The following is a 19,702-nucleotide window of genomic DNA, read 5'->3' as shown; positions in this document are numbered from 1 at the left end:
GATCCACTTCCCGAATCGATCGGCTTCTATCTCGCCAAATCGATCCCCTCCCATTTCCAACCCCTACTCGAGCCCTAGCCAGTAGCAACTGTCGCGCCGCCGCCGGCCGCTCCGTGCGGCTCCACCGCCTGCCTCTCCGTGCAGCTGCTGCCTGCCGCGCCACCTCCTGCCGCTCCTGCCGCTGCTGCCTGCTGAGCCACCGCCCGACGTTGAGAAGGTCGTAGCTTTGGCGGCAGCGACACTACCTCCGGCGCTGGTACCTAAATTTTTGTAGGCCTAAAATGTTCCTCCCGGCTAAATTTGACTCCTGGGTCCGCCGCTGTCCAGGGGTGAATAATGGCGTCGCGGCAGGCCGCCGGCCTCACCGACTACGAGCGGCTCCGCGAGGAGAACATCCGCCGCAACGAGGCCATCCTCGCCTCCCTCCGCCGCAAGGCCGACGAGCTCTCGGCGGCCATCAAGTCCTCGTCCAAACGAGGACAAGGGCGCCCCAGCAATCAGCCCCGCAAGAAGCCCGCCGCCAAGACAAGCCCCGGCGAGCTCCGCCGCTCCCTCCGGCTCTCCCAGCTCCCCCCCTCCCACTCCCCGGACGCCGAGCCCACGCCCGGGCCCCCTCCGGTGCCCCGCAGCACCAGCTTCTCCTCCTCGCTCGCGTCCTCCATCATCGAGTCCGCCTCGCTCGCGCCGCCTGCCAGGGCTCGGGCGGACGGTTTCGATGCCGGGAAGGAGCTCGTGCTGACGCCTGCGAACGTCAGGAAGGTGGTGCCCGACAGGATACTTGGGGTTCGGGTCCTGCCGCTGGTCGACCGGACCGTGGTCGCGGCGGGGAACAAGTTGGGGAATATTGGGTTCTGGGTTGTGGACGGCATGGTGGAAGATGAGGATGGCGACGATGGTGCAGATGGGCTGTTCGAGTATTTGCCTCACAGGGGCCCTGTGCCAGCAATCGTGGCGCACCCTGCCGCGCCACAGAAGGTGATGGTTCCCTGTCTTTCTGCTCTTTTACTGGTTCTCTGATTAGTGATTTAACATTTTGAATTTAAGTCAATTGTATGGTGTTCGCTTCAATTGGTGGCTGGATAGTATGAACGCAGGATTTGGTAAGAGTAAATTGCACTTCTCTTTGCTAATTTGTGCATAAATCTTCACAAATAACTTCACAGTACTCTCATGTTAACCGAGCTCACTATGTTGATGAGTTCTAAGCTGTGTAGGTAAAGCCAATAGAAGTTTCTATTGTATGGGCAATTGTTTGTAGGGATGATAATATTTAGCACTGTTACCAGTCATTGGATTATTTCTAGGATGACGTCTGTGAAATGAACTGATTGAAGAAAATTATTGCTGCTGCTTAACAGCTGAGAAACGTATATTAGGTTATGGGGACTGCAGGGTTGGCTGGTCGATACTCTGGATTAATCGTCATGTGAGGATAGGGGAACATTTTGATCGGTGGGTGGTGGGTGTGTGGTGACCGTACAAAATGGGTCATGGAAGAGGATGGAATAAGGCAGGGGCAAGTAGTTGTTAAGGGAGACAGAGGGGCTTTAGATTTTGTTGGTGTTCTTCCTTATTAATCTTAAGCAGCCAATCATCCTCTAGCAGCTAATTCTAGGACGTTTTTCCCCAGAAACATCCGATAGCAACATATGCTAACCATGTTTCAAGGTAGACCGACTAGGATGTATGCTCCCGTTTCTGATACGTGTAGTGTTGCATAAGCGTCTTCTGACAAGGTTGATGATAGGATGAGAAGACAATGTTCTAACAGTGATTTATGTTTTGTTGAACATCTCCGCATTCAATCACGATTCTAATTTTGTTGTCTTTCATATATTTGCCTTGTAGATTTACAGCTGTAGTTATGAGGGTGAAATTTGTCTTATGGACCTTGAGAAGGAGAGCTTTAATATGATCCAGTTGTGCGACTATCCTGTTTATTCGCTTTGTCAAGCACCAGATAGTCCTAGCTGCCTATATTTTGGTGACGGAAATGGTGAACTGAAACTCCTTGATGAGCGGATGGGTAAGGTATCAAGCACATGGGATTCACATGACAATACAATTAACTCAATAGATTTTCATCCAGAGAAAAGACATATGCTTGCCACAAGTTCAACAGATCGAACAGCACGCATATGGGATCTCAGAAGGCTTAAAAGGAAGAAAGAAGAGAGCTTGAAGGTTCTAAAACATAATAGATCTGTTCAGTCAGCTTATTTCTCACCTAGTGGCAGCATGCTAGCAACAACAAGGTAACTTTTTTCCTACATTTGCTGTGGTTAATGTCTGTTCTGTTGTTTGAAAGAAAGGATTTCCTGTTTGATTTAGAATGTGTTTCTTTAACAACCATCACCTTGTGATGAACTCCGATTGTGCCAATACATAGCTGATTCTAATTGGGACCTCAACAAGTCTTTTAGCATATGTATGATGTTTATTTAAAAAGTTTATGTTACTAGTATGCAATATGTGTGTTTGCACAGGCTACTACATAATACGTACCATTTACCTTTTGTTACTCATTTATAAAAATTTACATTGCTATTATTTCTTTAGCCTTGCTTCGATCATAGTTTTTGTTAAACATGCACGACTGCACGTGAATATATTAGAAGAGAGAGAGAGAGAGGGGGGGGGGGATACAAAGTTCAAAAGAACAAGGACCAACCAAACACGATTAGAGTGTTGAAAAAACATAAGAACGGTGAGCAGAAAAAAAACATAAAAGAATCCTGTGGTCACTGAACCTAGCTCATCCTGCTGAACTAGAATTTGTACCCACCTTGATCTGGTTACCGACCTGCTGCGCCAGTGCGAGCTTACCTTCAAATACCCAGCCATGCCACTCATTCCAGATTCCTCAGATGGCTAAAGTGTATAGGCTATGAGGTGGAAGAAGGCTGCTCGCGCGGCGGGTGGGTGGTGGTGGGGGGGGGGGTCCTTGCCATGCCTTACATTGAGTGACAAGGCTAGGGTTTACATGTATCTGAGTCGGTTACGATCCAGCCTAATCCGTGGAATTACGCTAGATCTTCGGGGTGTACTTGTCTTGCATGTGTAGTTGATGTGCCCTGGTATACGCGGTAGGCTTCCAAGTCTTGGGCTTGGGCTGCCCCATGGTGGCTGAGCCGACTCTTCCTTCCATTGCTATACCCTGGGGGCATAACATCGTCCATAGCCCTTGAGTCTTTCAAGGTCTGGCTGCTGATCTTGACTCTTACCTCCTTCTGGATAGAAGGTTCCGAGTAGAAACCAAACAGAGCGTGCCGTCTTATCATCTTGCAGAGAGGCCTTGATGGACTCATGAAGTTCCCGAGTCCTGTGCTATTCACCCAAAGGGCAGGAATATCAAGGAGGATGAGCTAATAACGGGTTAATCTTGGTGATATGTTCTCCGTCGAGGAGAGCGGCTAGTGTCCCGGCAGGGGGCATATCATGAATTCTGACTGAAATCAAGGTAGTATATGGTCTCATCTGATCCTTTGGGGCCAGCCTGTGTCCCATGGGGGAATACCCTTAACTTTCAGGTCCAGAACTGAGTCCTAGACTTCAGTGTTTGGCTGGCTCTGATTGAAATCAGAGTCCCAGCCGCGTGGGACGCTGAGTCCGCCCTTCGCTCGAGTGTAGTAGAGCTGTCTGCCTTTGGACGAACATAGCAGGTATGCTTCACCTGGTTTGGACGCCTCCTGGTAAAGCCGATGCAAAACATGCGAAGTATGATGCAATCCGACTCTTCTGACTGGTCCCGATGTCGTGACGTGTCTGCTGACAGAATCTGACTCCTTCATGGTCCGGGACCGCATAAGGAGCACTTGCTTTGGTCTGGCCCGGTCAAAAGCCGGCTTGTAGGAGCGGGAAGCGTCACGGGTCTTGGTGAGGTCACGTTTATCGTCAACATATTGTCCCATTGACATTGACCAAGATTATAGAATAAAATATCTACATCTGCAATACTTATAATAGATAAAAAATGAAAATACTTTTCATGATGAATTAATAATACAAATTTGGTATTGTAGATATTAATATATTTTTCTAGAAACTTGGTCGAACATGCACATGATTGACGTTTGAAAAAACTGATACACCTTATATTTTGGAACGGAGGGGGTATGTCATTTAAAATATTATAAATATTAGGCAAAAATACATCTTAGACTTCATAATTTGGACCTTTGTAGAAATCTGTAATTAATTCTTGCGCTAGAATCAAGGAGATGGGGCGTGAAAGGAGGGGTAGTTTGGGAAGACTGGGCTGTGAGAATCCCACCCTGCGCCTTAGTAACGAGAAAAACTGAGAAAAAATATATGCCTAAATCATCGGAACAGAGAGAGTAAATCTAGACCTTTATAATCTGGGCTCACCACATAATCTGACAGATCATATTTTTTAGTCTATGTGGAAGAACATGGTGTGGCTCGTTTGCCTCTTGTTTTAATAACAGAATTGATTAGTTAACAGCCATAAGGCAATATATGATAGAAAGACTTATTTACTTTTCAGTTTTGTGTTATGCTTCAAAGATTACTACAGAAATGTCATTATCTTTTGAATTGCAAAATATATGTCACTGAATTTGATATCAGTGTCATATTTTTTAAGATTTAATAGTCTTGACTTCTCTATTGCGTGGTCTGAAATCCTGGCTCTGCCCCTGCTAGCTTCTTCCTTTCCTAAACATCATCATCTTCATACCATCACACACAGTTGTTACCTCTGCCTTTTCACCCTTAACTGCCTTCGATTACTGAAGATTAAATAATCCCCCATAGTATATACCGCCCTTAACCCATTAGGATCTTTAGAACAGCTGCTGTTCTCCCCCTGTCTGCGACAGTACACTGTTTTAAACAGTGCACTTATTTAATACTATCCCTGTAACTAAATATAAGACGTTTTTGCAGTTCACTAAATACATGTTCTTATATTTAGCTACAGAGGTGTTGTTTATACAGAATTATGTTGTTACAGAAGGCCTAATTCTTTTTCTGTCCACTGTCCAGCCTCGATGACACTGTCCGAGTCTTTTGTGGGGATGACTTTGATAGGTCACACATTATCAAGCATAATAACCAGACAGGCAGATGGATTTCTACATTCAAGTATGATATCTCCTTTTACCTAGTGGCTAGCTTCATGACCTTGCATGAATATCTCTTCACAAACTAATTCGATTGTTGCAGGGCAATCTGGGGCTGGAACGACACCGACCTGTTTATTGGAAACATGAGAAGGGCAATAGATATTATCTCAGTTGGTGGTGATGACAGTAGCCTCTCAGCTTCGAACAGCGCAAGCCTGGAGAGTGAACACATGACGGCCATTCCATGCAGGTTTTCCGCACACCCATATAAAGTTGGGCATCTTGCTTGCGCAAGCTCCGGTGGGAAGGTGTTCTTTTGGACCAGAGCTTGAATCAACAAGATCTCCGGTGGCTGACTTGCGAATTGTTACCGGTTCTGTTAGAGTGTTAGTTAGTCATGCTAGGAACCTAGTGCTTGTTTAGTATCCTGCTTAAGATTAGCATAGTGTACCATTTTTCCTTCTAATGTTTTAGTGGTGGAGCACTTGAATGCTGTCAGAGAAACCCTGGGCAGCTGGGAACCGGTTTTCACTGCCAGAGTGTTTTCAAGCTCGTATCCTTACATTGTTTCCTGCCAGTTCCTGATGCAAATCCTATCTAGTTAGCGTGAACATTAAATTGATGCCGTTTTGGTTGTCAAGTCCAGATGCGCTTTGTTCTGAAGCACCGTTACCATGGGGATGCGTGTTCGTGCATGTATATTAGGCTGTAGAACAGTGCCTGTATGACACTGGCTGGAACGAATAACTTCTGAGGGCTTCAATCCTGTTTGGACATGTCATGCATACTATGGATCGCAACCAAGGAAGGCCTTTCCAAGAGGGCATCCCCTTGTTTCTGCATGCATACTTGGACAAAAAAAAAACCCAATACAAGGGCATCTCCCAGCTGTCCAAATTCTGTCCATTTGTCAACCCATCCTACGATTTCTCCCGAAATTTGGGGCAAAATTAGGGGAGCCTAACCCCCCCCCCCCCCCCTGCCCGCCGCCTATATGTCCGGCTTGTATGTGGGGTGGATTTGGGGATGCTCGGACATTTCCGAGCATGTTTGACCTCATAGGCCGAACCCACCCATATCCCCTTCAAATCGTCCCCAATGCTCGCCCGATCTAACCTCTTCCTCGTCCACGCCACCCATTGCCTACATCTCCCGCCATCCCCGCCCTAGATCCGTTGGTGTCCCCGATCCGAAGCATCGCCACCACGGTCCTCAAAAACCCATTTGGACAACTGATTCTTTTGCTCATTTGTAGACAAACGGTGGATTTGTCGGATAGACGAAGCTGCTGAGGTGATGGTGGTGATGAGCAGCTGGGACGAGATGTAAAAGAAACGAGGAGCATGTTCTTAATTTTAAGGGTTTAATAAAAGGGCATGATAGTTGTTGCCCGAGATATGATAAGTGGTACAAAGAGTACCTACATCGAGTACTTCAAACCCGACCAAGTATTCCATGAGGTTTTTTGGGCGTCGCTTCTGGATTGTCTTGTGCATAGTGGATGTTGTGAAGAAATATGATCCCTATTTCACGCCGAGGAAGGATTGTTGGGGACAACTATTACTCTCTCATTTGCAGAAATGCACAGGTGTTTTGAGAATGCTTGCATATCGTAAGGTGCCGCTGATGAGTACGCCTATATGGGGGAGAACCTATCTTGCAATAGGCTGCAAAGCCTAGTAGGCAATTGAATAGATTTCAGGCGTTCTTGTTTCAAAAAAAAAAAAGAATTCCGGCATTTTGAAGATTAAAAAAACAGAGGTTGTATACATTTACTCCAAGTAGCACTCAACAATTTTTGACACTACATTTTGGGACGGAGGGAGTAATTCATAATAGCAGTTACATGGATGCAACACAGAAACTGAACGTAGCTCTTCATCACATGGCCACTATCAGAATCGTCCCAGAAGATTGTTGTTGCGATCAGCGTAGTCACTTAACCACTATTGTCCATGGATGAAAACAGCTGTAGCCTGGACAGAAACTCTGGAGACACACGGGTAGGGCGGTAGTCCTTGTTAAGACAAACAGCTGTCGCCTTTGCTTCCACAATCAACTGACAGGAGAAATAAGATATGCAAAGTCCGGATATATCAATCTCGAAAATCTTTCATCATGATGTATGAAGATTTTGCTGTTTAGAATGGTGGCACAGAAATGCGTAGGAATAATTTATGCATGAAACAGAATACAAATTGCACAAGTTGTACATATTTGACACAATGCCTTCCAGAATGCTACTGAATGTCGTTGCTGCCCTATTTCAACTGTAAACATGCTTTCAACATACATTGTATCTTCTTGTTCTGTTCTGAATTTATAATAACTCTTTGGTATGCGTACCTCGTGGTTGGGCAGCTTCTCAATGCAGTGCTCGAATATCATCCTTATACCTTTGATGCTTGCAAGCCTCACCTTGACGACAAATTTATCACCACTCTGACAGCGCAAGAAAATACAAAATGGAATTCAGATCTGAAGATAACCCATGACAGTATATGTTGAAGTCTGAACTTGTAATGTTACTTGTTTCAGTACTGCAACAAGTATCTTAACTTCTATTTTTCGCTCAGCATAGGAAAGGAGGGCATTACTCTCAAAGGCGCGAAGTACTTGAGGTGCATCTCAGAGAGGGCCAGTGACTCACCGCTGCGAGCTACTGCATCTGCACTTATTCCTACGCTCTCAAGTAGCTCATGACGGCCTACTCAAATTGAAGGCATAGAACCCAATGAGATATCAATATAAACTACAATCATGCTTACGATATAAGTAGAATGTTATTGAATGAGATATGAATTTATATAAATTTCATTTTTGGATGAAGTACGAGTTCTTAAGATGGCATCTGAATCATGTTCACTGACCAAGTGTGCAACAATGAGAGATTCAACTGGGATTTGGTGTGAACTCACCATGTTGGCAGTAGCTAGCATAGATAGCATTATTGACAACTCCGTACTGGTCGAGTTCATAGTCGCGCACCTTCATCTCAACTTCGAAAAACTTATCCACTCTGAAAAATCAGAATGACCAGTGACAATGTGACACACTCAAATCCATGTGCATTCCAAACTTAACTGAATGAACGGAGCATAGTTTTCACTTTTCAGTATATCATCCAAAGATACTACCAAACTGTGTGGTTCATTAGTAAAACCACTGACACCTCTTTCCTGCTTTCAACAAACCACTGATGTCTGAAGCTACTTGACAGGCATAGTTTGTAGCTAAAGATGGCAAAGATGGAAGCACCGTAAACATGTACCACATGCTCAGCAGAAATTGGTTAAATCCCCATTCCAGTTTGCATCCGACTCGCCACGGAGCACGGGCGATAACTTCGATGCTCTCCTACACGAAATTCAGCAAAGAACGAACCTCAAACCGGCGTCGAGGCTGGCCGACTGGGCGGAGACGGCGAGGGGGCGGCATAGGCCTCGGGTGGAGGTGGAGGCGGAGGCGAGCGCCGGCCTGCGGAGCGGCGCGGGGCGACCGGCCGGCCAGCCGCCCCTTCCCGCCCCGGCGCGGATCGGCGGGAGCGGCGAGCAGGCGTAGGGGACGAGGCGCCAAATCTGGCCGTACATCGTGGCGGAGTCCGTCTGGCGAGTGGGCAGGTGCGGCGCGGATGGGGACGGGTACTTGGCCTGGCCTGGCCGCCCGACCCGTATTAATTCCGCCAGCCGTCAATTCCACCCCTCCCTCGGTCTCGTCCCCGCCCCCTCTCCCGCCGCGAAAACCGAACGCGCCATTCCAAATCCCCAAACCCCCCAACCGCCCCGCCCCCCTCGACCCATCGCCGCCCCCATGGCCTCGACCGCCCCCTCCGCCCCCGCCGGCGACGACAAGCCCCCGGAGATCGCCCCGGGCAGCCCCGATCCCCACAGGTCGGGCCCTACCCACCCGCATTCCCCCCGAACATCTCGGGTTCCGGTACGAATCTGCGTAGCCCTAACGCCGGGTTCCTCCGCAGGAATATCGGGCCCTCTGCGCCGGTGACGTCGTCGGGCGATGGTGGTGCGTCGTTGGCGGGGACGACGGAGGATTTCTACCCGCTGCCGCTGTGGGCCTTGGAGGAGCGGGCGTGCAGCTCGTGCGCGCGCAAGAAGATGCTCCGCGAGAAGTGGGAGGCGGCGCGCGGCCTCGATCCCCCGGCATGTCCCCGAAGGTCAGAATCTGTCTAGCCTATCCACCTCTGAACCCTCGAGTTCCGCGGCGAATTCGGCGCGATCCTGACTGTAGCTAGCTCCCTCTGCAGTGACGACGGGGTACCATCGTCGTCGCCGTCGGCGCCGGTGCAGGGGCCGGGGACGGAGCTTCAGGACCCACAGGCGCCCCCGGCACAAGAAGTCGTTGCGCGACTGGCGTCTCCGAAGGTCAGAATCTATCTATCCACGTCCAGATCCCTCGATTCCGCCGCGAATTCCCGTAGGCCTCACGCTAGCTCTCTCTGCAGGGAGGGCAAGCTCCCCCCGTCGCCCCCGCCGCCGCCGCCCCCGCCATCGGGGATGCCGTTCTACTTTGGGATACCATATCTTGGTAGCACTAAGTCGATACTGAAGCTGGGGCGGAGGCTGCAGGAGCAGGCGCGGCGCGGGAAGAAGCGGCCTCTCTCGGTGGCGGAGGAGAGGGGGTATCGCGAATGCGACGTGGGCAAGAGGGTGATGCGCCATAAGCAGGACGGGCCGCCCCGGGACACGGCCGGCATTGGCGCCGCGGCTAGGGTACGCGATGCGCTCACGAAGATGATGCCTGAGCCTGATAAGCGGAGGGGCGCGCGCCGCGTGGACTACTCGAAGCTGACGCCGCTCGTGGGGTCGCGGGAGCCCAGCTCCAGCGCCGCGGCTGGCGAAGACGTTTTGCACGACGAGGCGCTTCAAACCATCGAAGGACAGCCAGAGGGGCTCCATGGGGCCAGCCCCGCCCAGTGGTTTGCCCTACACGTCTCAACGGAGTTCATGCGGCTGCTGGACCCACAGGTGAGTTCTAGTGCCGCAGCTGGAGGCGATCTGGACGGGAGGCTGGATGAGGAGGCGATAGACACTTTGCTGAATGGGGAGGGCATGTAGGTATGTTGTTTTCTGGCATGTATTTCATGGCGATATGAAATATGCTGGGAAAGAGTTTTGATGATATGCAGCTTTGTCCCACCGATCAGGTCTTTCTTGGCAGTCAGATTATATTGTATATAATGCACTGTGGTGAAATTCAACTTCTGAACTCGACTCAATCTTTTTCAGCGAAATGTCTTTGTGATATATCAAGAAGCACTTCCTTGCCATGTTCTTGCATATGACGAATTCATGATGCCCTTGTTAGATTCTAGATCACTTTGCTAACGACGGCCATAAGAATAGTTCTCCGTACTGTATTTTAGGGGAAATTCTCTACTGTTTTAAGAAGGAATATTTCTCTGAATTTACATCGGCAGGATGTAAAAGATATCTTGTGATTCTGTATAGAGGGACTGCTACTTATCTGGCAGCAGCATAGTTTACTTGGCATCTCAACCAGATAGTTCCATTCTTGGCATTTCATTTGCCGAAACGAGTTTTTCTATTTCTAAACTGATGAAACGTGAACCCACTTTTGCAACATAGTGGATAACATGGCCTTTGTTTCTAGAATGAACAAAGTTTTGCTGAACTGAGATCCATGTATTACATGCTTAATGCTCCCCCTCCCTCAATAATTACTTTTGCTTATCTATCCATTGGTATGTTTCTTTTTCTACAGTAACTGTGGATCAAAACACACTTGTGAGTAAAGAAAAATTTTCTTTACCCCAACCCCCATGTAAGTAGTATTTCTGTGCTTAGTTTTTTCTTTGCCTCATGTTGTGGATTTCTGTCGTCATTTTATTTACTTTCTTTATGAAATCCTATTTTTTCTGAACTATCTGAGTAAATAAACACTCCAGATGGGGCAATGACATATCCTGCAAACTTTGCAGGACATTGTCAAAACATCGATACCAAAAGCTTATTCCAGGGAGATTCTTTATGACTTAATAATGGAGTGTGTTGCACAATACCGAAAGTGGCTGTTAGATAACAGAGACAAGTTAGAGAAGGAAAAATACAAGAAGTGCCTGAAGCAGCTTGTACCCATGGTGAAACTTACTTTGGTTTATGATAAGGAGCCTGAGAATTTGTCCAAGATAATGAAACTCATGTACAAGGTCGGAGAATATGGTCCACCTCCCAGTGGTGTCATTCATGCTATATCTCCTCGTCTTTATCAGAGTACCATGGAGCAACTGTAAGTCCTTAAACTATGGCTTAATGCTAGGAGTGATATCCTCTGTTTAATTTAGTTTTTTTTGTAATTCTTAACTTGAATTTAGTTGAATAATTATGTTCTGTGGGAAAAAAGGATGTGCCCATCAAATAGGAATGCCTTTCTTCGGTAGTACTGGATCTATAAATAAGGCCTTGTAGATAAAAAGCCCAAGTACAGTCTTGCAAGCATTCTTTTATCTTTTTCTACACAACTAGGATGCTTGCTGGTTTAAGTTTTCAACTGTATTTATTGCATGTGCATTTATGTGGAATTCCAAAACTCAAAATTTGATTTTACTAAGCGTTGATCTGTCGTTAGCATTTTTCTGTTCTTTTGAATTTATTGGTGTATAATTCTGGTCAGCGCCGCTGCTGGAGCAGTAGACGTTTTGCACAATAAGGTGCCGCAAGTCATCAAAGCACAGACAGAGGGACTCCATGAGGGCTGCTCTGCCCAGAGGTGGGCCGGACAGGTCTCAACGAAGTTCATGCGGCTGCTGGACCCAGAGGTGGGTTCTGGTGCCGCAGCTGGAGGCGATCTGGACAGGAGGCTGGATGAGGACGCGATAGACAATTTGCTGAACATGGAGGGCATGCAGGTATGTTGTTTTCTTCTGCATTTTTCATGGCGATATGAAGTACACCGGGAGAGAGTTTTGATTATGTACAGCTTTGTCTCGCCGGTCAGCTCTTTCTTCGGAGTTTATATTGTATATAAGTCACTGTGGTGAAATCCAACTTCTGTCTTCAGGGAAATGTCTTTGCGATATATTGAGAAGCACTTCCTTGCCATGTCCTTTCATATGACGAATTCATGATGTCCTTGTTAGATTCTAGAACAGTTTGTTAACTGTCCGCTACATGAATAATTCTCCACTGTTTTAAGGAAAAGAATAGCTCTCCACTATTTTAAGAAGGAATATTTCTCTAAATTTACTATTCTACATGAACAGTGGGACTGCTACTTATCTGGGAGCAGCATAATTGACTTGGCATCTCATTGTCATTATATGTGACTCTGTCGATTGATTCTAAGTTTCTAACTATGGCTTAATGCGAGGAGGGATATCCTATGTATTTAATTTAGGTTTTATTTTTGTAATTGTTAACTTGAATTTAGTTGAGCAATTGTGTTTCTGTACGGAAAAAAAAGATGTTCCCATCGACTATCAATGTCTTCCAGGCTAGTATTGGAAATGATATTTTTCTGGAACTTGTATGATCCACACCAAATTTAGCCTCTTGATAGTAATAACTATATAATTTTGGTCAGCAGCCTCCAATCTTACTTTTTGGAATGCAGGCTTTTTACCTGGATCTATAAATAAAGCCCTTGTATGTAGATAAAAAGCCCAACTACAAACAATCTTACTTGCAATACTGCATTTAACTGATGTGGCTTGGTTATAGTCAGGCTCTACCAAACTGAGGCTGGATTTCTTTTTCTGGAAATATTTGGCTGTACCAGCTTTCTTCTGCGACCTAAAAACCGCACACCATCCATTTTTATCGTGTTATAGAGATACTCCGTACTTGACATCGATTGCCCACTTGTTATTGTAAATTTATGATTAGTGTCCATCATATTTAGGGTGTAATGCACTTGTATCAAATTTGAGATATTAGGTCCCACTGATTTGAGTGTATATGTATTTTATAAGAATTTCTATCATATTTCTCTTCTGACATCCCGTTTGGTATTACAACTTTTGGAAACCACATATTTATTTCTAATTCAGGATGTATTAATAACTTGCGAGCATCTTTAGGATGTGATTTGGAAAAGAAGAGGAATGACAGACTACACACCCGAGTGGAGCAATCCTGTGTACCCACCCGAGTGGAATTAGTAAACAAGTCCCTAACTAACTAGATTCCACAGCACAACAACCTCAAACTAACATTAACATCTGTAGAATACCTATCATAATGCTTCTGCTGTCTTGCTGGGACTTTGGTGGGGGGAGCCTAACACAGCTCATAGGTCCATCAGAATCCACTTGAACAAATCTGTAATGCAAGCGATAGATCTTAATAGTGATGGTTCATGCAATGCATGGTGTTGAAGGCTGTCTTGTAGTTAAATCATTGCCTTGTTTAAATGGTTAGAATTAGAAAAACGGACACATAGCCTTCAATCGAAGTCTTCAAGATATGTACAGTGGGAATCAGGCAACTGAGTTAACAAAAGAGAAAATTCATTGGCTGTCGTTAGTAAGTCAACGGACGGTGCCTGCTATATAACTTGACATACTGAAATACACCGACATGCATGCTTACCAAGAACAGGTATAAGATTTTAATTCCAAGGTTAAGTGTTATGTAACTGGATGAAGCATCAATGCTCTATTTGCTCGGTTGAGATGTAGTGTTTTACATCTTGGTACCTTATTAACCACATATGTATTTTTTTACAAACTACTCTGTATAATAGGTGTATGCGCTTTGCAAGTTGAGTGCACCTTTTGCAGTAGATTTGACTTCATAGGATCTCCTCCACCTTTGCAGGTCTACTGGGATGGTCGAGCTGCTGCAGAAATATGACAAATTGTTCTCTGTTGATACCAGTCCTTCTACCACATGAAGCAGCGTCGAGCTATATACACGCACCCTCGAAAGAGTTGCTGTCCTCTGCAAAGCATCATATGTAGGCAGGCGTATAACAAATTCATCCTTGCTGTTTAGTTTTGAAGATTACTACATGAACAATTTGGTCTGGTACAAGGCCAGCTGTGCCTGTGCTTTCGAATGACTACGTAGTAACTACACTGGGAAGCTTAAATCGATGAAAAACGAGTAACTATACTGTACTAGTAGTTCCTTTATATCTGTGCTACTCTTGTATGCTTGTGATGTATAGTATGAATGTACTATCTTGTCAGCTGAATCTGTGGTGCTGGAAACAGTTTGGGAGTTCAGACATCTGGTGTGAGCCAGTGGAATCCGTTGACGAAGCTCTTGCCAAGGAACGGGCGGGCGGTGAAGTAGTCGAGCTCCCGCGCCCACGGCACGCCGTGCACGGCGTCGGCGCCGGGCCCCCAGTTCTTATACATCCCGAAGAACGCCGTCCTGTATTATGGTAACAAGTGCTCAATTTATTTTATTCATGCTGCGTGTGTCTGAATATGTATGCAGCAGAGTAGTGGTGTAGTAGTTACATGCTCTTGTTGCTGTTGTGGTCCCAGTCGTCCCATCCGCCGGGCGCGATGACGTTGTCGAAGTAGGTGTAGGCGTAGACGATGCGCGAGTACTGCCCCATGGCTCGCCCCGCGTAGAGCATCCCCGTGCCGGTCACCCGGCAGTTGACGAACGCGAAGCCGGTGCGCTCGCAGGGCCCCTGCCGCCCGTGCGCCGCCACCGACCCGAACCGCCGCGCCGTCGAGTGCAGCTCGCAGTCCTGCTCGTACGTGTTTTCTCAGCATGAGCTACCACGTACTCAACGCAACACACATATGTAATGGTGAACGCAGCAGCACGCACCTTGTAGAGGGAGCGGCCGTTGCCGAAGATGAAGTCGATGGAGCCCTCGATGTAGCAGTCGCGGAAGTAGTGCCGGCCGGCGTCGTCGCACAGCGTGTCCTGCGCGCCGTAGAACCCGCACCCGAAGAAGAAGGCCTTGTCGCCGGAGACGCGGAACGCCACCGCCTGGCCCCCTTGCATGCCGGGCATCGGTGCTGGAGCCGTGTTCTGTCAAGCCATTAGATAGATAGAAACACAACGTCAGTCAGGTCGCACATCATGCCAACCTCACGAGTCACGAGCAGAGTGGCCTCGTATTTGCTCGGCCCAGGGCTCCAGCCAGCCATCGTCCATCTCGCCGGCCGTAGCCAGACGAACCCGGGTGATTTGCCTGCTCCAAGCAAAACTCAAAACACATCTATCATGCATATAGTACGAATTCAAAATCTCAAACGAACAGGGATGCACAGAGACAGACAGCAGCGCGCGTTTGCGAGATGTGCGGCTTGTGACCCTGAAGCTTTTGTCACTTTGTCTGCGCCCCTGCTCGGCACAGTGCGCTGCCGCCTGCCGAGACGGTACGCATTGATGCATGCATGCAGCACAGGGACAGGGGGCGCGTAACCGCATCTGCTTGTGCCTTGTGACCCGTGTCACGTTTCGTACGTTCATGGACCACCGTCGGCGACTCACCTTGAAGCTGATGTTTTTGGCGGTGAAATAGTTAGAGAGAACGGTTACGGAGGCGGTGTTGTAGGTGCGGAGCTGCTGCCCGTCGGGGCCGCGGTCGCTCGCCTTGTCGTGCCACTCCACCACCGTCACGTCGCGCCCGGCGCCCTCCAGCGTGATGTACGGCTTCGACGCCGGCACCACCACCTTCTCTCTGCGCATGCATGCATAAACCAGTCTAGCTAGTCAGGAAAGAAAGCTCGGCACTGCACACACGAAGAATGATGACAAGCTAGGTGGCTACTCGAAAGCTAGAGCTTACATGTAGATGCCGGCGTTGATTTGCATGATGACGCGCACGCTGTTGTTCACCGGCACCGAGTCCACGGCCTGCTGGATGGACAGGAAGTCGCCGGCGCCGCTCGCGTCCACGACCATCCTCCGCACGCCCACCGGCTGCCTGTACTGGTGATGCCCGCGCCTCGCGCTCTCGCACGTTGTCGCCTGGCTCGCCAGCGGCGGCACGAGGCTCGCCAGCGTCGCCGCCAGCACCAGCGCCGCCAAGAGCGGGCGAGCCATCTGAATCAGTGTCGATCTCCTGCGTGCGCGTGCTTGTGTGACAATGTTCTCGAGTACTCTATCTGTGCGTGCGTGTGTGCCTAGCTAGCTTGCCGCTCTAGCTTTCACTCGCAGTGCTCTCTAGCCCTCACCTTCTTCACATGCATATATGCAGTGTCTATGGTGAGGCCGTGAGAGCAAAGCTAGCTAGGTAGGCTCTTCCCCACGGCGGAGAGGCTTGAAATATATAGACGTGGGAGTGGACTGCGAACGAGGCGAGGAGCGAATAATGGAGGAGAGAGTCTGGGCTGTGGAGTGCACCAAAGTCCAAATGCTATAGCTCGCATGGAGCGGCCTGTTTTGGAAGTTGTGTTTTGGTCGGACGCCAACGGTCATGCATGCTTCCGCGCGCCTAGGTTGAGCAACGGGCATTAGTACGTACGTACTCCCTCCCTCTAAACTGCTCATCAGCTGTGTGTTTTGCACGTCGAATGCTCGATTAGTACATATAGCAGTGCCAAACTGAAAACGCATGTATGCATATGACGTGCGTGGCATTGGCATTTCAGCTTTTCCGGATCCCTAAGACGGGAGGGAAGGGATGGTCCTGAACCGCTGATGTGCCGTGGGCCTCCCTGAAACGGTAGATTGGATGGAGACAAGAGCGTGTGCGTTGATATGAGCATCAAAGCCACCAACAGCAACATGCACGCACCGATTACTGCCCATTTCCTCGCTGTAGAGGCTCAGGAAATGCCACCGCAAACTCACGGGATAGAACAGTGCACACAAACATCTTCTTCCTTCCTTCCTAGTATCCGTTACAGGCTTACGGCCAAGGCACCGCTGCTAAATTAGTGCAAAGAAGTGCATGGAAGCTGAAACACTGCAATTCAAATAGGGCTGAACTAAGAGGCCGACCATTTGTTAGTCGACTGATTTTCTATTCCAGTCACCTTTTTTCTTCACCATCTGATTTATATCCGACGAGCGAGGAGGCCATCTTCTTCCACATGCAGACGTCTTTCTCCCTGTCCCTTGCCGGTTCACCGCCGCTTCGGCCATCCCTCTAAACCCGGCCCTTCTTCGTCGACGAAGAGCTCGCCCTCTTGACGCCCCCAGCACCCCACACCTGTCCACTGTTGCTTCGGCCATCACTCTAAACATGGTGTCCGCAACCCGCCGCGACCATCGTAAGCTAATGCTGCGCGTATGATTTTGATACGATCATACGATGCCATTTTTAAGCGCATAGATCAGAAAACTACTGTGATCCAACGATTCGTTTGAAGCGTCCTACTAGAAAATTCGGACGTGAGGTGTCGTACGGGCAGCATGGCTCAACGGGAAAACTGGAGGAACGATGGAGGACGAGCGAGCGTACGACGCGCATGCATGCCCGCCGGCGCGCCCATGCCGCCATGCACGCACGCACACGCCGAGCTAAAGGAAGCCTCGCTTCGGGAGACGCGCGCGCGCGGCAGGGCAGGCCGAGCGTGCCCCGCCGCGAGCCGCAAAGCTGAGGCCCTTTTGCACGATCCGTCCATCCTCTTTGTCCCTTGAGTCTCGAGTCGAGTGATTAGCAGCTGATGAGGGATCGTGTACTGAAACCTTTTCATCGTTGGCATTTGTTCTCTTCTGGGCTAGGAGAACCTCCTTGGTCATTGCAATACTGCTAGTAGTAGTACTACTATAGGAGTACGACGGGAGGTCTGCCTGAGTACCGAGGGTCCGAGGCCCACATGGCATGGTGCTGTCAAAAAGCAGGACCGCGCCTTGCTATTCAGAATAAACTTTTGGGTTGGGATCCATGCGTCTCGATAGATCACTTTTACCTTTGCACAGTGCAGTTCAGAGACGTGACTGAAAGCTGTAGCCTTGGATCGGCGAACCCATACCGATCCATGTACGCGGTACGCTCGTGCGTGCATCCTCCGGCCGGCTGATCTCCGTTCAACTAGCATGTGTGTGAACCAGAGAATGAGAGACGCGAGCAACTATTTGCTCAGAAACGAATGCTACGCAGCAGACAGACTGACGGAGCAATGCCAAGCATGCAAGTCTGGTACCGACGCCCGAACAGCTAGAAACCATCGCAAGACTGTGGGAACGCACCACCCAGACCGCTCCATTTCTCTGCGCCGTACTTGCTGGGCGCGGTGACCACGCATTCGCCGTGCACCACCATGCCAGCGCATTGCGGCCGGAGGCGGCGGGCCAGGCGCAACGGTCACTTTTGCGCGCGCTCGAGGCGGCATGGCGGCGACGCGACGTGGGATGTCGTCGCGCGCATGCATGCGGTCGAGGCGAGAGAGGGATGGAGCGGGAGCGGGCATGTGTGTGGCCTACCGCCGCGAGTCACACGGCCTGTGGCGCGCGCGCTTGCCCGTGGTTTTGTTTGTACACTAGTGGAGAGGCCACTTGCACCGGGAGGAAAGGTGACGGTTTTGAAACGTTTGAAGGTGTCGGGCGGGCGGCATGGATGGATGCTATGCTAGCTCGGCGAGAATGACAGGTCGGTCACGGGGAGCACACCGGAGCTCGATCTCTCTCTGAAACAGACAAATTCGTAGGGAGGGCGGGGGCACGGCGGCCGGTTCCACTTTTCCGTTGAGCCCACCACCGTAGCAAAGCATATTTTGCTTTAATCGCCCTGGCGCAGGCGAATTGAGTGCACATACGTACGCGTGGTCGATGCCTCGAGTGACTTGCTGACCGCGGGGGTTAATAGGCGTCGCACACGCACGCTGTAGGTCCGTTGCCGTATTTCAGGTTATTAGTTTGAAACAACTGTTAACGCTTAAAAATGGCACGATCATAAAGATTGGCTTGAGCTCAAGACGAGGTTGAATTGAAGATTGACGCTCACCGTTTGATAACCCTCTTTGAGATGGTCAAAATAGATATAAATATAGTCCAAAACGATCCTTGGACGTGAAACTTGCGACAAATTCGAAGGAGTATGTGTTTGACAACATGTATTAGATTGCTCAGGATCGTTCTCGAGATGACTTAAAATGAAAAAAGTGCTCAACATGAAACTTCTTGGTCCCATCGAGACGACGAGAGGGCGAAAATTCGTAGGGGCACCAAGGTGCGGGGGCACGCACATGCCTACTCCTTTCTGGGCGTCCGATTATTTTAATATTCATAAACTTGTCTAGCACTAGCCCTTTAATAATTTAATTAGTGTACACTCGGGTCCATTCACGCATGCTTTTGGCAGGTTTTGTTACGGTTTCATGTGCCATCCATCCCGCCTCGCATGCCTTTTCTATTTCATATCTTAGTTTCAATATACAATATATTTTGAACCGAAAGTCAAAATTAACTTCTGTTTGCATATTTGTGTTCATCGTGACGATAACTTTCGAAGAAGACTAATCTTGGATATGTTTTGACAACTTTCTTTAGAAAAGAAACCTAAGTTGCCAGTATTAAAACTTGATACTCGTAAAGTTCATATGTTTTAAGGTTTAGGGTCTAGCTTCTTAGTGTTAGTTTTTGAAACTTGCTAAATTTATAAGTTTTAGTAGTTGAAACTTACCAGACCGCCCGATTTTGCTTGCAATCAGCGAAGTCGTTAGATTCCCCACGAGAGTACAGTAAGTTTTAAGTTAATCACTGAAACTTACGATTTTGCAT

At 48.5% G+C, this 19,702-nt stretch overlaps 3 protein-coding genes and 1 pseudogene across 4 annotated transcripts; 2 read left to right on the top strand and 2 right to left on the bottom strand.

The window, feature by feature from the left end:
* On the top strand, window positions 1-5,717 carry LOC123190126 (DNA damage-binding protein cmr1). 2 transcript variants are annotated; one of them, XM_044602711.1, is made up of 5 exons: window positions 1-256; window positions 328-975; window positions 1,849-2,255; window positions 5,008-5,106; window positions 5,188-5,717. In XM_044602711.1, exons 2-5 carry the CDS (start codon window positions 337-339, stop codon window positions 5,417-5,419), a joined length of 1,377 nt encoding a protein of 458 aa, XP_044458646.1. In that variant the 5' UTR covers window positions 1-256; window positions 328-336; the 3' UTR covers window positions 5,420-5,717. The 2 variants fall into 2 exon arrangements, with proteins under 2 accessions (XP_044458646.1, XP_044458647.1); XM_044602712.1 differs by having other exon boundaries at window positions 20-217.
* A 1,108-nt stretch (window positions 5,718-6,825) lies between these two features.
* On the bottom strand, window positions 6,826-8,816 carry LOC123190125 (acyl-acyl carrier protein thioesterase TE3, chloroplastic). The gene is made up of 5 exons (XM_044602710.1): window positions 8,472-8,816; window positions 8,006-8,106; window positions 7,685-7,794; window positions 7,434-7,529; window positions 6,826-7,146 (listed from the first exon to the last, which is right to left on the bottom strand). Exons 1-5 carry the CDS (start codon window positions 8,675-8,677, stop codon window positions 7,027-7,029), a joined length of 633 nt encoding a protein of 210 aa, XP_044458645.1. The 5' UTR covers window positions 8,678-8,816; the 3' UTR covers window positions 6,826-7,026.
* An 80-nt stretch (window positions 8,817-8,896) lies between these two features.
* Window positions 8,897-14,083, top strand: LOC123190123 (uncharacterized; annotated as a pseudogene).
* On the bottom strand, window positions 14,032-16,285 carry LOC123190124 (probable pectinesterase 68). Its single transcript, XM_044602709.1, has 5 exons — window positions 15,822-16,285; window positions 15,524-15,713; window positions 14,852-15,058; window positions 14,530-14,768; window positions 14,032-14,440 (listed from the first exon to the last, which is right to left on the bottom strand). The coding sequence occupies exons 1-5, from the start codon at window positions 16,076-16,078 to the stop codon at window positions 14,287-14,289; spliced, it is 1,047 nt and encodes a 348-aa protein (XP_044458644.1). The 5' UTR covers window positions 16,079-16,285; the 3' UTR covers window positions 14,032-14,286.
* Between the last annotated feature and the right edge of the window lie 3,417 nt (window positions 16,286-19,702).

Source organism: Triticum aestivum, chromosome 2A (assembly GCF_018294505.1).
Source record: "Triticum aestivum cultivar Chinese Spring chromosome 2A, IWGSC CS RefSeq v2.1, whole genome shotgun sequence".
NCBI lineage: Eukaryota > Viridiplantae > Streptophyta > Magnoliopsida > Poales > Poaceae > Triticum > Triticum aestivum.
The sequence above is the reverse complement of the archived record's forward strand: the minus strand, read 5'-3'. Positions and strand labels throughout refer to the sequence as shown.

Excerpts from the sequence above, each read along its gene's own strand:
- LOC123190125 (XM_044602710.1), bottom strand. The coding sequence starts at position 8,677 with ATGTACGGCCAGATTTGGCGCCTCGTCCCCTACGCCTGCTCGCCGCTC. Across the intron at positions 7,530-7,684 it reads AGTACTTCGCGCCTTTGAGA|AGTGGTGATAAATTTGTCGT; the intron begins GTAATGCCCTCC and ends TTGCGCTGTCAG. Across the intron at positions 7,147-7,433 it reads AGAAGCTGCCCAACCACGAG|TTGATTGTGGAAGCAAAGGC; the intron begins GTACGCATACCA and ends TTCTCCTGTCAG.
- LOC123190124 (XM_044602709.1), bottom strand. The coding sequence starts at position 16,078 with ATGGCTCGCCCGCTCTTGGCGGCGCTGGTGCTGGCGGCGACGCTGGCG. Across the intron at positions 15,714-15,821 it reads ATCAACGCCGGCATCTACAT|AGAGAAGGTGGTGGTGCCGG; the intron begins GTAAGCTCTAGC and ends ATGCATGCGCAG. Across the intron at positions 14,769-14,851 it reads ACGGCCGCTCCCTCTACAAG|GACTGCGAGCTGCACTCGAC; the intron begins GTGCGTGCTGCT and ends ACGTACGAGCAG.
- LOC123190126 (XM_044602711.1), top strand. The coding sequence starts at position 337 with ATGGCGTCGCGGCAGGCCGCCGGCCTCACCGACTACGAGCGGCTCCGC. Across the intron at positions 976-1,848 it reads ACCCTGCCGCGCCACAGAAG|ATTTACAGCTGTAGTTATGA; the intron begins GTGATGGTTCCC and ends TTTGCCTTGTAG. Across the intron at positions 2,256-5,007 it reads AGCATGCTAGCAACAACAAG|CCTCGATGACACTGTCCGAG; the intron begins GTAACTTTTTTC and ends TCCACTGTCCAG.